We start from the raw sequence: 12,570 nt of genomic DNA on the forward strand, positions 1-12,570 counted from the left end.
ACGATGACGCTGCATCAACACGACTATTAATTATAGCCAAATGTTCGACTATTTTATTATTAGCGAAAGTAGAAGCAAGAGAAGCACAAACAACAACTAAGATATCAGTGAGTACTGGACTTCTAAGCCAATCCAGTGTATTGCTCACTGATTTCCCACAGCTTCTTTGCCACGGCATCGTCTTCACCACGGGGAACTAGCTTTGTTTCAGCGCAATCTTCGTAATATTTGCCGCTGATGCCTTCCAGCTCCTCGGCCACAGCGCAATATATTGACGTCTGAGCACCTTGAGACGGACTCTTCCATGTGATGCGAAGAAGCGGATACAGGATCATGAAAACGTATCCCACTATTGGCCACTTGTAAGCGTGGCGGTGCAATTCCGTTCGAACAGCTCCTGGATGCAAGACATAGGTTGTGGACGCCTGTTCCTTCAAGTTGTCTGGCCAGTTCTCGCGTGAAAAGAACATTGGCAAGCTTACTCTGCGAGTACGCTTTTGTTTCACTGTAGGATTTCTTGCCCATAATATCATCAAAATTGATTTCTCCTCCCATCCTGTAAACCACCGAGGAGACATTAACAATTCGACTGGGCACGCATTCCTTGATTCGGTTCAAGAGAAGCATGGTCAAATAGAAGTGACCCAAGTGATTCACACCAAAGTGAGTCTCAAAGCCATCCTTAGTCAAACCATAAGGACACATCATCACACCTGAGACGAAGAGATATGCACATACCACTACTATTGCTTAGTGGTTGTACCTGCATTGTTGATCAGGATGTCTACTCTCCTTTCTTCGTTCAAAATTCTCTGAGCAAATTCTTTGATTGACTTCAATTCAGCCAAATCTATCTGGCGAAAAACGATGTCCGCGCTTCTCGTACGCTCCTTTACTTCTGCCACTGCCGCTTCTCCCTTTTCGGCGCTTCGGCACGCGACAATGACGCGGGCTCCTCGTAGTGCCACGTCGACGGCTGTTTCCTTCCCAATGCCCGTGTTGGCGCCCGTGATTAAAACCGTCTTGCCGTCGAGACGTTTCTTGCTTCGACAAACACCGCCGGCAGCCCATCTAAAATTGGAAACGCACGTCCGTCACGCTCTGTGCAGCAAACCGCGAGCAACCGTAGATCTGTTACAATCTTTACATCTAAGGGGTGCATTTGAACCTACTTTTGCACTAGACGAAAGCCGATGACAGTCAACCCTGCTAAAATAGCTCATGGAGGAATTTGTAGTCTACTCATGCGCAAAACAGACCCGTTAGCTGTCGGCACGAGGACCGAAAACCTGCGCTTTTGATGCGACGTTGACGCTTCGACCGCAAAATCGACGCTAGATTGGCTAAATCCAATTACTGAGTTCCCAAATATTATAACCAATGATGATCTATACAGTTCAATTCGATTTTATTACTATTGAAAGAGAAAGCGAACGTAGAAGCAAGAGAAGCACAACAGATAGCAAGAGCAAGAGCAAGAATGCACTACTAAATATCAGTGAGTACTGGACTTCCTAAGCCAATCCGGTGTATTGCTCACTGATTTCCCACAGCTTCTTTGCCACAGCATCGTCTTCACCACGCGGATCTAGCTTTGTTTCAGTGCAATCTTCATAATATTTGCCGCTGATGCCTTCCAGCTCTTCAGCCACGGCGCAATAAATTGACGTCTGAGCACCTTGAGACGGAGTCTTCCACGTGATGTGAAAAAGCGGATACAGGAAGCGGAAAACATATCCCAGTATTGGCCAGTTGTAAGCGTGGCGTTGCAACTCCGTTCGAACAGCTCCTGGATGCAAGGTATAGGTTGTGACGCCTGTTCCTTCAAGTCGTCTGGCCAGTTCTCGTGTGAAAAGAACATTGGCAAGCTTACTCTGCGAGTACGCTTTCGTTTCACTGTAGGATTTCTTGCTCATAATATCATCGAAATTGATTTCTCCTCCTATCCTATAAGCCACTGAGGAGACATTAACAATTCGACTGGGCGCGCATTCCTTGATTCGGTCCAAGAGAAGCATGGTCAAATAGAAGTGACCCAAGTGATTCACACCAAACTGAGTTTCAAAGCCATCCTTAGTCAAACCATAAGGACACACCATCACACCTGAGACGAAGAGATCACATACCGTACACTACTATTGCTTAGTGATTGTACCTGCATTGTTGATCAGGATGTCTACTCTCCTCTCTTCATTCAAAATTCTCTGGGCAAATTCTTTGATTGACTTCAATTCGGCCAAATCCATCTGACGAAAAACGACGTCCGCGCTTCCCGTGCGCTCCTTCACTTCTGCCACTGCCGCTTCTCCCTTTTCGGCGCTTCGGCACGCGACGATGACGCGGGCTCCTCGTTGTGCCATGTCGACGGCTGTTTCCTTCCCAATGCCCGTGTTGGCGCCCGTGATTAAAACCGTCTTGCCGTCGAGACGCTTCTTGCTTCGACAAACACCGCCGGCAGTCCATCTAACCGACGCACGTGAGTTAGGTATGCTGAGTCACGAGGCGTCATGTTTCGTGTAAGCGTAAATCTGTTACAATTTTACGTCTAAGAGGTGCATTTTAACCTACTTTTGCATTAGACGAAAGCCAATGACAGTCAACCCTGCTAAAGTAGCGTAAAAGCCGATTCCGCAGCTCATGCCGTGCTTGTGCTCCTGTAACACTGAAAATTGTAGAACGCATGCGCGAAACAGCGTCATTGCTTCACGAGACCCGTCTGCTTCTCACTTATTTCCCACAACTTTTGAGCGACGGCCTTGTCTTCGGCGCACGCAGCAAGTCTCGATTCCGCGCAATCAACGTAATATCGGCCACTGACGTTATCGAGCCTTTCGTCGACGGCGCAGTGAATAGTCGTCTGCGCGCCTTCGGAGGGGCTCTTCCAAAGGACGCACAAGAACGGGTAAATAGCATTGTAAACGTAGCCAATCAGCGTTCCAGAAAGCATTCGTTGGAGTCGCGTGCGCACGCATCCCGGATGCACGACGTAAGTGGTCACACCCGTTCCGTCGAGCCGTTTGGCGAGTTCGCGCGTAAATAAGACGACGGCGAGCTTGCTCTCGGCGTAGGCGATCATTTTTTTATACGGACGAGTTCTCGTCGCCTTTCCATCGACTTCGTCCAAGTCGATATGCCCGATTATGTGCGCTCGCGACGAGACGTTGACAACGCGACTCGGCGCCGACGCTCGAAGGCGTCCGAGTAGGAGATTGGTCAAATAAAAGTGACCGATGTAGTTGACCCCGAAGTGCGTTTCAAAACCGTCGACAGTCTTGCTGTGGGGATGGGCCCAAATACCTAAAATATGACGTAGTTTTCAGGTCGGATGGTTATTAAATTATTGGTAATTAGAAGAGGGCGCTACATTGCTATTGTAGTGTGATGCCTCTATGGTAAACTTTAGGCGTCATATAGTCCTCCTCCTTTCTCCTATGTATCTCTCTCCTATGTATCTCTCTCCCTCCGGCCCTCCCTTCCCCTTACGTTACCTGCGTTGTTGATGAGTATGTCGACTCTCTCGTCGTCTTCGACGATCTTATTCGCGAACTTCCTAATCGATTCTAACTCTTCCAAGTCGAGCTTTCGATAGAGCACCGCATTGCTTCCGGATCTCTGTTTCACTTCGGCGACTGCCGCCTCGCCTCGTTTGTCGTTGCGACAGGCGAGAATGACTCGAGCGCCGCGTTTGGCGAGATTCACGGCCGTTTCCTTACCCATACCGGAATTGGCTCCCGTAATGATCACCGTCTTGCCGTCGAGACGTCGTTTGCTTTGGCATACGCCACCTGCCGCCCACCTACGCACGAAAAAGCGGCAATCGGGATCGACATCGGGCCGGTTTGCGTCTCTGTCTTTTAGAATGGGGATAGGCTGTGCCGTAACTACCTTGGGAACCTGATCTATGGACGTAACGACAGACCTTCGTATGTAGTAAAATACACACGTCACCAGTCCGACAAGAAGTAGCCCGCTTGTGATAGACATGGGGTTCGCTGGCTTCAGAATACGATCACAAAAGCTAGAGCGCGTCGTATGAACGTCACGCCCCAGGAAGCGAAGAGTCAAGGACGTCTGAATACCTTAGTGATGAATTCCTTAGGGTTCGACGTGCGTCAGTATTTAGGCCGGTGTATGGCCCCTCTTTTTACCGTGCGCTAGTGCCAACAACAATGACCGTGGATCTCCTGATTCCTCTGTCGCACTACTCTTGGCCGTGGAAATTAGAACTGTTTGTCTCCCAGTTATTGTTTGCCGCAATTGGAACGGTCTACGCCGTTGTTTTTCTTCATTTCGTCTACTGTATCCTACTCGACATCGGCGTATTTATACAAGAAGCAAAGCGAGAGCATGAAAAAATAGCTGGGTGGCTCATGATATTTGGAAGCATTGCTCTGATTTCCTATTTCATGCACGAGACGCACAAATTGGCACTGGGTGGATATTTCGGAATTTACGCCACGTGGGCGTTAGATGACAGTTGGCTAGTGTGGGTTCCTAGTTATCACAGTCAATAGTGTACGTATAATTCGTTTATCTATTCGCAAAGAAACACTGCAACAGCATTCGGGTTCATAGAGTTATCCGGGCACCTCGCGATGAACGACACAGGAGCTACAGGAGCTTTCATGCCGCTCCTCGGGCCTCCCTTGCCCAAAATACGCAAAATCGAGAAGGAATCTCGTGCCTTGTTTGAGTTCCTGCTCGACGGAACCCTTCTCGATCGGCATCTCGTCGCCTGCGAGGCGAATCGATACGGTTTGTGTGGAAAGCAGTGCTCTAGAAGCGTCTATGTATATACCAACCTCGTCAATTCTTGATACTCCAACTAAAGATTTAATATAAATTTTCATTTCTTCTTTTAGAGGAGCCGTCTCCTTCTCAGTTGATTGTCGGCTTTCTCGAGTCATCTGGCATCGTTACTTCACAGGTTATCAGGGTCCTTTGATCATCCATTCGTTTTTCAATTTTTGAAGGAGTTCGTTTTGAAATCAAAACCGGAGACATTCGTTCGATTGGCTCTGAGAGTCGCCTCGCATTGGGAATGGAGACTTGATTGGATTGAAGAAAGGTAATAGAACTGGGGGACTGAAAGCATTTACTGTGCCATATATAAATTGCTTTCAACAGACTTCCCTTTTCTGTGCAGAAAGCCCTTCTCATTAGCTTGATAACAGTAGGAGTCAAAGCCTTGCCTGTAAGCAATAGAGATCATAATAATTAAGAATCTGACTTTTCTTACCGTTAGGTTCCTGTTGCCGACTTTGACTTAGATAAAGTGGATGGCATTGAAGCTATGGCATACGTACTCTACTATCGCTGGTTAGTAAAAGCGGGACATTCAACATTAAAAATTATTTTTTTGAAATATTTAGGATTGCTCGAGGGCTCTTGCGTGCCAGTTCACTCAAGACAATCATAAAAAGACTTGGGTACAGGAATTCTATTTTCATTTGCCTAAATATTCGTGTTTTTTTCCCGTTTGCAGGGAAACGCTTCCTCCAGCCTTGAATTGGAACAAGGACCAGATGCTTGCTACTGTACGCAATTTCAACGCAAATTCTTCATATCTCGGAATTTTCTCGTAGCTCAAACCCTCGGTCAATGACGCCATTCGCGTTTTAACTCAAGCGACGCGCTTGCAGAAAGATCTTCCTCTTCCTCTCTTCAAAGTCGATAGCATTGACAGGAAATCAAAGTTGATAAAATCAAAGGAACTCCAATGCTTAGTGAGAAGAGTCTTTCTCCCTCCACTATTATTATGTAGTCTTAATTCTGCTCGTTTTATAGGCTGCCTATGACTTGGCGGAACTTTTTGTTTTTCAGAATAATTATTCCGCTGCTGTGCCACTATTTTCTCAGTGCATGACAACCGGCGTATGAAATTATATGTAGTTAAATTGTGATTTTTTTTAATTTGTGTAGATGCCTGCTGGGTGTCTTCATTCACTTTCGGGATACTTGGCAATGTTTTCGCTGGAAAACAACAGGGATGGTAGTCTATCTGAGCAGTTGGAAGAGATGCAGAAGAATAAATTTTACGTACGCTTCACGAAAACATGGAAAAAATTTCCCTAACCTGACGCTTTGCTCTCTCAGGGAGTCATTGAGCTCTTAAAGAAGAATATCTTGAATCGAGAGCTCGGCTACCAGTGTCAATTGGACATCGAAGAGCAACTGGCGAGACAGGCGGCTTCCGTCGTTGGCGGCGCTCTCTTGCACTCGCACGCGTGCCTCTGCAATGGGCTGGCGTCCGTCATCGATGGACGATTGGTGTCTGCTTCTTTTTGGGCTCTGTTTGATAAGCGTGGACCCGCTGATAGTAAGAAAAGTGAGTTGGTAGCGTTTTTGTGTCAGGTGAGCGCGAAAGAAGAAAAGAAACGGGCAGTCAAAGAAAATGTCCTTTTTTATAGACCTGCATGGAAGTGATTGGCGGGGTTAGTCTAGAGGCTAGGCAGTCTATCAAGACCCTGTTGTGGTGCGTTGAAAAAAAATGGGCTATTCTATAGAGGCATAGCATCGTTTTTCTCGTGTTGTAGGGAAATTTGCTATCGACTTCGAAGCAGGAGTGTCGTCTCTCGCGTTCTGGCCAGCGAAGTGTCGTCGTTGCTATTTTCTGACGAGGCAATGACTCAAAGAAACGAAATTAGTTGATATAATAAATATATACTGTAGGAGCGCAAATCTTTGGAGAGCAGCTGGAAAGGCGTCTCCAAACCAGCCGATCTAAAAATGGTAGAAATTCCGCCAGGAGTACCGGGTCCGTAGCCAAATAATTGATATTATTTCACGATGATTAATTTTTTTGTTATAGTGTTGAATGAATGGAATAGTCAAGTGGCGTCGTTCTTGTCTGAAGTCTCCCTTGCTTCGCGTCCTGCCGAAATTAACTCTCTAATTTCGAAAATTGAGTCGCTTTCCGTTCATCATAGACGAGAGCAGGACGTCGACGAAATTTTCAACACGGTGAGACCAAATGAAGGTGTCTTCTTTTCTTAGAGTTGCGCTGTGATACTGAAAAATTTAGCAATTTGGGCGTCACCTTCATTCTCGCGATCTCCAATATCTCTATCTCATACCCGATCCGCACAATCGCCACACCTGCTGTCTCTTTCTTTACAAAGCACAGAAGTTCACTGAACTCGAAGTACTAAAAAAGGGGCCCACGCACCATGTAGAGCAAAATATGTTTTTATAGTGCTACGATCGCGCCGTGGAAATGTTACGTGCCGCGAGAGATAACGTCTATAGAGGAGCACCACTAGCCATACTCGACACAGTTGAGCAGAGGCTGCTTCTCGCTGAAATTCTTCAAACCCGAGCTACTGACTACAGAAAAATGTACTACTTGCGAAAACAGTACAGGGTATGTACTAGCTACCGTCTCTTAGAAATCCTCCTCTACTTAAGAGAGTACGAGGTTTTGTTCAGGATTCAATGAGACCAGGTATTATTTATTGGTCTTTGCTCTAGTCACTTATTGGCATTTCACCTTAGACTCCTTGGCCAAGCCTGAACTGGTTGAAAGCGTTGTGATCTGTCTGATGAATGCGCGAGACTGGAGCTTTTTGGTCGATCAAAATCAATTCCAATCTGAGGTTTGTAAAAGTTTCAGTGTCTGGACCAGAAACGGCACGCTTCTTTGCAGGCGTGGTATCACTTGGTTGCGTGCTCAAAGTTCCTTACCCAACCGGTAAAAGATCCGTCATACTGCGAACGAGCAACCACGACATTTTGGGAAGCGGGTGAGCAGCTTTGATATGGTAGCGCTGAAATAGGAGTCTTTTTTTTCATTTTTGCAGTTTCTGTCGTATTCAGCTCTGATCAACCAGCTATGAATGCCAGGTACGACGTTCGTTGTGGAGTTGTAGACTGTAGATAGAGTATCTATGCGTTAAGGGATCGTTTCGTTTCGTTTGTACTGAAAATCAAGGATGGGACGATTTTAAATGTTCTCGTTTCCTGCCTGGCAAATCTTTACAACGTCATGTGCCAAGGAAAGGTGAGAATAGAACGTGTAGGAAATTTTGTCGAGTTGAGCTATCTTTATGCAAAGGATGGATCGATTGGGGCGAGTCTTTTGTCTGCTTCCATGCTAGGGGTATGGCCAACGTCAGTCATGCAGTAAGTCTACTACGGTAGAGTGTCTCGCTAAATACAAGTCACTACTTCGTAGCTTTGAGCGAATTCAAATCGACGCTGTGTCGTCGTCCCTGTCTACCGTTCTCGATCACGCTTTGAGTGTATCCGGAGCCAACGCACATTGGCTTCTGACTAAGGCAGACTTGCTCTTTGGTGAGATTTTAGCCTATTCCACAGTATTCAACCGAATTTTTACTCTGCCACGAAAGTGACTCAAAAATTCAAAGCATCTCTTAACGCTTACATCGAAGCCGGAGCTGCAGCATCTGGCTTTTTTGAAAAACCGGTAGCACCAGAACTATGGACGTCTGAAGTAAAAGGACGCCATATAGCGAGTGTAACGCACTTGCAATCTTTTCTACCGTGTTTCAGGTGTACAGACGATTGATTCAGATTTGCAACACTCTTGAGTACCACATACAGGCGGCTGTTATTTGTCAATGCGTCGTTCCCGTGGAACGCGCGACAGCCTTCAAGTCAATTCAACTAGCCATAAGGTAGCTACGTGACGGGGTAGCAGGCTGTCGTTTAAACGCGTTTCCTTGCCTTAGTCGCGATCCCGTTGACGTTTATCACGGATTTTTCTGGGACATTCCAATACTGGAGAACATCATACGTAAACGAAATCAGTGCATATAAATGTTTATCTATTTTTTACGCCGTGTGCTATAGATCTTCACGCTAAGAGAGGCGAACACGAGAAAAAGCAGTTGGCAGTGAGTTCATTGTTACACACATTAATCTACTATTAACTCTCTCCTCCCCGACGAAGATTCTTGCTATTGGTCAACCGGAATTAAATAGTTGCAACGCTCCGGAAATTCTCGAGAAGGCAATCTCGTCGCGAAAATGCAAATTTTTTCAACTAATGGCCAATCGCTTCTTAACGTAACAGTAACGAAAGTAATCTCATAATACAATAGGAACTAGGCAAAGAGAACGTCCCCGGCGCATTGCTCTATATACATGCATGCCCCAACGCTAGCTGTAAGAATCGCAGGTAAGCTGAAGGAGACTCTTCTCTCTGGCTGAAGTAGTGAGACTGAGCAACTGTCTTTGCAGGGCCTCAGCAGGATCATTCTTCTCACTAGCCCTATATGCTTTGATCAAGCAACGGAGTAGGGGAACGTAGTACAAGCTCCCTGTATGCTTTCTCATCGCTTCCAGCGCCTTTTCGCCGTGATGGATCGTCTTGGCGACGTTGCCTGGCAACGCCGTATAGATAGCCGTCACGTGGCAATGAGTGAGAGCCGTTTCCGCGTGCAAGTCGCCGAGCAATTTGCTTTGAATCGAGAGCACTTTCAAAAACACTTCCAATGATTTTGCGTAGAGCTTTTGACGCGCGAATTCGACCGCTTCTTTTTTCTCCTTCCCACAGCAGAAATCGACGAACTGTCGCGTTCGTCTCAGCGACACATTGGAGACGATTTGGTTGAGGTATTCCTGCAGCGCTTCTCGTCGACGTTGTATCATTTTCTGCTTGTAGTTTTGAAATAGAAGCTTGGGTGGCAGCGAGAGGCCCTTTGCTAAGCCGGGGCACTCTCGCATGAGCAAACGATGCAATGCCAAAAAGTCCGAGTAGCGTCGTTCGATGCGACAGTCGTCGCAATTCTCGCTGCCTCGCGTCAAAATAATAATCATGTAAATCTAGGGAAAATTTGAGTTTCGTGAGAAAGAGTGCGGAGCATTTTTCCGGTTTCAAAGTCACCACGTGTTTTGATTCTGATTTTCCGACGACGACGTCAGCGCCGACGATTCGTACGAGCAGTGGCGAGAAAGACCGGTCGAGTGGTTTTTCGATTACCCAGGTCGATTCTGCGAAAGAAAATTATTGTTGAGCCACGCCTATTTCCGACTTCAGGAGTTTGTGTGTTCTTGCCCCAGTCTCTGGCGACTTCTTCGTCGGAATTTGGCGGTTCAGGTGCGTCATCGTACTCTATTTCTTCACATTCGGCGCGTGGATCGTCGAACGAGAGCTTTCCGGCTGGCATGGACTCGAGACTTTCGTCCGACAGCAACAAACTGTCGCCGTCGTCGAGCACAATTGCTTCTTTGTCGGTCTCGGCCAGTGTGTAGCCGGTTTCAGAGATTTGCTAACACGACAAGGGGAAAGAGTGCTCAAAAATCTGTGAACCAAACGCGCGCTAAGCTGGTCTCAGTCTCTTCCAGGGTCTCTTCCAGGGTCTCTTCTCAGTTCTGGCAGGGATACTAGATCTAGATCTAGATCTAGTATCCCTGGTTCTGGTCTCTTCCCTGGTCTCTTCAAGTCTTGTACGAGGTCTCTTTATACGGTGGGTGGGATTACAGGAGCGAGGTTGGCTAGTCTATTAGCGCTGAAAGACCGTGACTAGCTAGCCCATATTTTTTTATTTACAAGACATGCTAGACACTAATAAGAGTACGTTTCAAATAAAAAGATACATGCTAGAGTTTGTCTAAAAACATATATAAACTCGCGTAAAAACTTATTTTCGCTTTTTGTCCAACAGGATGCTACCACCAGTGGCAGTGCACGTACTTGTTCCAGCTTGCAAGTACTGTAGAAGTTGATTTACTGTCGTCTGGAAGTCAGCGTAATTATTCAGAGCGGCAACAAACGGATTGTTTGGATTCTGATGAAATGTGATATCCTTCAGCTCTTGGTAATCAATGTTACTTCCTATTCCCAAAGCAATTATGCTGAAATCGTTGCTTCCAAAACGAGTGCGTAACGCATTGGCTGCCGTTACCGGATTCTGACCATGATTGGAGTGGCCGTCAGTTAGAAGCAATATGCTCTTTTTGCCATACGGTCTCATTCCACGACTGACTTGAAAAACTTGATCATTTACAAGCTGTAAGGCGTCACCTGTTGCTGTCCACCCTCCTGGATATTGAGGGATTGTTGCAATGTCGTTCTTGACGTTTATTCGCGAAGTGTGTTTAATTTTGGAATGATTCAAATCAAAGGCGACCGTTGCTGTTGTGCCATAGGTAACGACTGCCACTCTTGTTGACTTGCAGTGAATGACGTCATCCTGGAAGCCGCACATGTGAGCGATGAGTTTGCCCAGAGTGTCAAGAGATTTTTTGAATGTTGCCGCGGGAACGCTGCCGGAACCGTCAATGACTATAGCTACGTCACGATCATCGGGGCAAGGGGTAAGGGTAGGGGTAGGGGTAGGGGTGGGGGTAGGGGTAGGGGTAGGGGTAGGGGTAGGGGTAGGGGTAGGGGGTGGAGGAGGACGTGGCAGAAGAGGTTTATCAAAGAGGATAATAACGTTGTCACTCTGTGCCTGGATGGCGTCTATTTCTGTATTTAGAGAGGCATAAAATTCGCCCTGGGGTGGTGCACCCTGGGGTCCGAAGCCTCCAATGTTACTGAGGGCCTTAGTCAATGTGTTTGCCCTTGTGATTCGACCTGTAAGACAATCAGAATCATTTGCTTGTTTCTCATCAATTTATCGTAGCTCACATTCTGATTTTTGGCCCGTCAGCGCTGGACAGGGACTTCCGTTGCCTCTTGGATGAGTTCTAATGAATCGCTTTCTGCCATAGTAAACTGCATGTTGACCACTGGGACAAGATTTAGGAGCCACAGTGGGAGACTGGAGCTTTGCCCACGACGTCCACTGTCCTACGACGCAGTTGGTGTTGACGTCTTTGAGGTACCTGTCACAGGCTCGTCCAAATAGCTGTCGCAGATTTGGGCTACGGCACGTTGCTGCGTTAGGGGAGAGAAACTGCTGCGATGGATGGAATAGGGTGAGAGCGAAGACGATAGCAAAGAAAGGCAAGTAGTCGCTCATTGTTGATTAGATGATGTCCAACGTTGGAATGACTTGATTGGTGCGATGGACAGAATTGAGGCGCTTATATAGCTGGGATCACGATAATACCGCGTCTTAGGCTTCGTGGGTTAAAACGCAAACATGTTGGTGGGCTAGAAGACGAAAAGCCGGCATCTACGTCACTCCCGGTTTGTTGGGCGTAATTCTCGGGGGTAGGTAGTAGTGTCTCCCACGCCACGTGATTCGCGAAAACAAGGAAGCGGAGGAAGCAACGGCCGAATAATGTACGGACTGTGCGGGGCATCAAGCGCAATGCCAAATGTATCAGCATTCTCTAACGGCATGGAATGTACGATACCGTCCTATACTATAGCTGATCGACGACACGGGCCGGCAAGTCTCAAGAAGAGAAGAAAAGCAATGAAACACGGCTCCACCAACTTGGAATTGCTAGCTTCTAAATCAAACGCTGAAGAATTGAACGTAGCAATCAGTTCAGATACTACATCAAGTCTCGGGCACGCATGATTTTCAGTCAGCAGCACCATTGATCCCAGACGTTCAGTCCAAAGCTCAATGTCTGGAATTTTTCTGTACTGTACGTCTTAAGTTCACACCAACTTGACAAAAGGAAAAGCGCTGCGCTAAGACAGTGTGACGA

The 12,570-nt window shown here is 46.8% G+C and overlaps 6 protein-coding genes across 9 annotated transcripts; 1 reads left to right on the forward strand and 5 right to left on the reverse strand.

Moving 5' to 3' along the window:
* Nucleotides 1-10: 10 nt before the first annotated feature.
* LOC136184517 (retinol dehydrogenase 12-like) lies at nt 11-1,246 on the reverse strand. Its single transcript, XM_065971425.1, is given in 5 exon segments — nt 11-419; nt 421-713; nt 764-1,071; nt 1,173-1,206; nt 1,243-1,246. Coding segments are annotated over 5 exon segments (936 nt in total). The 3' UTR covers nt 11-122.
* Nucleotides 1,247-1,397: 151 nt separating this feature from the next.
* On the reverse strand, nt 1,398-2,699 carry LOC136184445 (retinol dehydrogenase 12-like). Its single transcript, XM_065971352.1, has 3 exons — nt 2,569-2,699; nt 2,156-2,463; nt 1,398-2,104 (listed from the first exon to the last, which is right to left on the reverse strand). The coding sequence occupies exons 1-3, from the start codon at nt 2,697-2,699 to the stop codon at nt 1,515-1,517; spliced, it is 1,029 nt and encodes a 342-aa protein (XP_065827424.1). The 3' UTR covers nt 1,398-1,514.
* Nucleotides 2,696-4,153, reverse strand: LOC136184448 (retinol dehydrogenase 12-like). 2 transcript variants are annotated; one of them, XM_065971356.1, is made up of 4 exons: nt 4,080-4,153; nt 3,920-4,018; nt 3,489-3,796; nt 2,696-3,297 (listed from the first exon to the last, which is right to left on the reverse strand). In XM_065971356.1, exons 2-4 carry the CDS (start codon nt 3,982-3,984, stop codon nt 2,696-2,698), a joined length of 975 nt encoding a protein of 324 aa, XP_065827428.1. In that variant the 5' UTR covers nt 3,985-4,018; nt 4,080-4,153. The 2 variants fall into 2 exon arrangements, with proteins under 2 accessions (XP_065827428.1, XP_065827429.1); XM_065971357.1 differs by lacking the exon at nt 4,080-4,153 and having other exon boundaries at nt 3,920-4,065.
* LOC136184418 (integrator complex subunit 8-like) lies at nt 3,465-9,079 on the forward strand. 3 transcript variants are annotated; one of them, XM_065971315.1, is made up of 29 exons: nt 3,465-4,755; nt 4,863-4,927; nt 4,974-5,068; nt 5,128-5,194; nt 5,246-5,319; nt 5,373-5,429; nt 5,486-5,537; nt 5,586-5,726; nt 5,788-5,874; nt 5,923-6,039; nt 6,097-6,354; nt 6,411-6,475; nt 6,537-6,621; nt 6,673-6,757; nt 6,812-6,963; nt 7,025-7,144; nt 7,196-7,338; nt 7,389-7,444; nt 7,495-7,595; nt 7,646-7,742; nt 7,800-7,842; nt 7,897-7,999; nt 8,054-8,121; nt 8,174-8,292; nt 8,349-8,452; nt 8,512-8,636; nt 8,691-8,755; nt 8,812-8,855; nt 8,912-9,079. In XM_065971315.1, exons 1-29 carry the CDS (start codon nt 4,596-4,598, stop codon nt 9,029-9,031), a joined length of 2,868 nt encoding a protein of 955 aa, XP_065827387.1. In that variant the 5' UTR covers nt 3,465-4,595; the 3' UTR covers nt 9,032-9,079. The 3 variants fall into 3 exon arrangements, with proteins under 3 accessions (XP_065827387.1, XP_065827388.1, XP_065827389.1); XM_065971316.1 differs by lacking the exons at nt 3,465-4,755; nt 4,863-4,927 and having other exon boundaries at nt 5,002-5,068; nt 5,147-5,194; XM_065971317.1 differs by lacking the exons at nt 3,465-4,755; nt 4,863-4,927; nt 4,974-5,068 and having other exon boundaries at nt 5,157-5,173; nt 5,271-5,319.
* LOC136184466 (sorting nexin-20-like) lies at nt 8,880-10,212 on the reverse strand. Its single transcript, XM_065971376.1, has 3 exons — nt 10,019-10,212; nt 9,848-9,954; nt 8,880-9,786 (listed from the first exon to the last, which is right to left on the reverse strand). The coding sequence occupies exons 1-3, from the start codon at nt 10,128-10,130 to the stop codon at nt 9,121-9,123; spliced, it is 885 nt and encodes a 294-aa protein (XP_065827448.1). The 5' UTR covers nt 10,131-10,212; the 3' UTR covers nt 8,880-9,120.
* A 260-nt stretch (nt 10,213-10,472) lies between these two features.
* Nucleotides 10,473-12,568, reverse strand: LOC136184440 (collagen alpha-1(XIV) chain-like). Its single transcript, XM_065971347.1, has 2 exons — nt 11,594-12,568; nt 10,473-11,539 (listed from the first exon to the last, which is right to left on the reverse strand). The coding sequence occupies exons 1-2, from the start codon at nt 11,925-11,927 to the stop codon at nt 10,605-10,607; spliced, it is 1,269 nt and encodes a 422-aa protein (XP_065827419.1). The 5' UTR covers nt 11,928-12,568; the 3' UTR covers nt 10,473-10,604.
* Between the last annotated feature and the right edge of the window lie 2 nt (nt 12,569-12,570).

The sequence above is a fragment of the Oscarella lobularis genome, chromosome 3, assembly GCF_947507565.1.
Source record: "Oscarella lobularis chromosome 3, ooOscLobu1.1, whole genome shotgun sequence".
Classification (NCBI taxonomy): Eukaryota; Metazoa; Porifera; class Homoscleromorpha; order Homosclerophorida; family Oscarellidae; genus Oscarella; species Oscarella lobularis.

Coding starts and splice junctions, on each gene's coding strand:
- LOC136184440 (XM_065971347.1), bottom strand. CDS start 11,927: ATGAGCGACTACTTGCCTTTCTTTGCTATCGTCTTCGCTCTCACCCTA. Junction 11,540..11,593: donor GACGGGCCAAAAATCAGAAT/GTGAGCTACGAT, acceptor ATTGTCTTACAG/GTCGAATCACAAGGGCAAAC.
- LOC136184448 (XM_065971356.1), bottom strand. CDS start 3,984: ATGTCTATCACAAGCGGGCTACTTCTTGTCGGACTGGTGACGTGTGTA. Junction 3,797..3,919: donor GTATTTTACTACATACGAAG/GTCTGTCGTTAC, acceptor TTTCGTGCGTAG/GTGGGCGGCAGGTGGCGTAT. Junction 3,298..3,488: donor CATACTCATCAACAACGCAG/GTAACGTAAGGG, acceptor GTCATATTTTAG/GTATTTGGGCCCATCCCCAC.
- LOC136184418 (XM_065971315.1), top strand. CDS start 4,596: ATGAACGACACAGGAGCTACAGGAGCTTTCATGCCGCTCCTCGGGCCT. Junction 7,743..7,799: donor CACGACATTTTGGGAAGCGG/GTGAGCAGCTTT, acceptor TCATTTTTGCAG/TTTCTGTCGTATTCAGCTCT. Junction 8,453..8,511: donor CAGAACTATGGACGTCTGAA/GTAAAAGGACGC, acceptor ACCGTGTTTCAG/GTGTACAGACGATTGATTCA.
- LOC136184466 (XM_065971376.1), bottom strand. CDS start 10,130: ATGCCAGCCGGAAAGCTCTCGTTCGACGATCCACGCGCCGAATGTGAA. Junction 9,955..10,018: donor AGAAGTCGCCAGAGACTGGG/GCAAGAACACAC, acceptor TTTCTTTCGCAG/AATCGACCTGGGTAATCGAA. Junction 9,787..9,847: donor AATCAGAATCAAAACACGTG/GTGACTTTGAAA, acceptor AATTTTCCCTAG/ATTTACATGATTATTATTTT.
- LOC136184445 (XM_065971352.1), bottom strand. CDS start 2,699: ATGACGCTGTTTCGCGCATGCGTTCTACAATTTTCAGTGTTACAGGAG. Junction 2,464..2,568: donor GGCTTTCGTCTAATGCAAAA/GTAGGTTAAAAT, acceptor TGCGTCGGTTAG/ATGGACTGCCGGCGGTGTTT. Junction 2,105..2,155: donor CATCCTGATCAACAATGCAG/GTACAATCACTA, acceptor TCTTCGTCTCAG/GTGTGATGGTGTGTCCTTAT.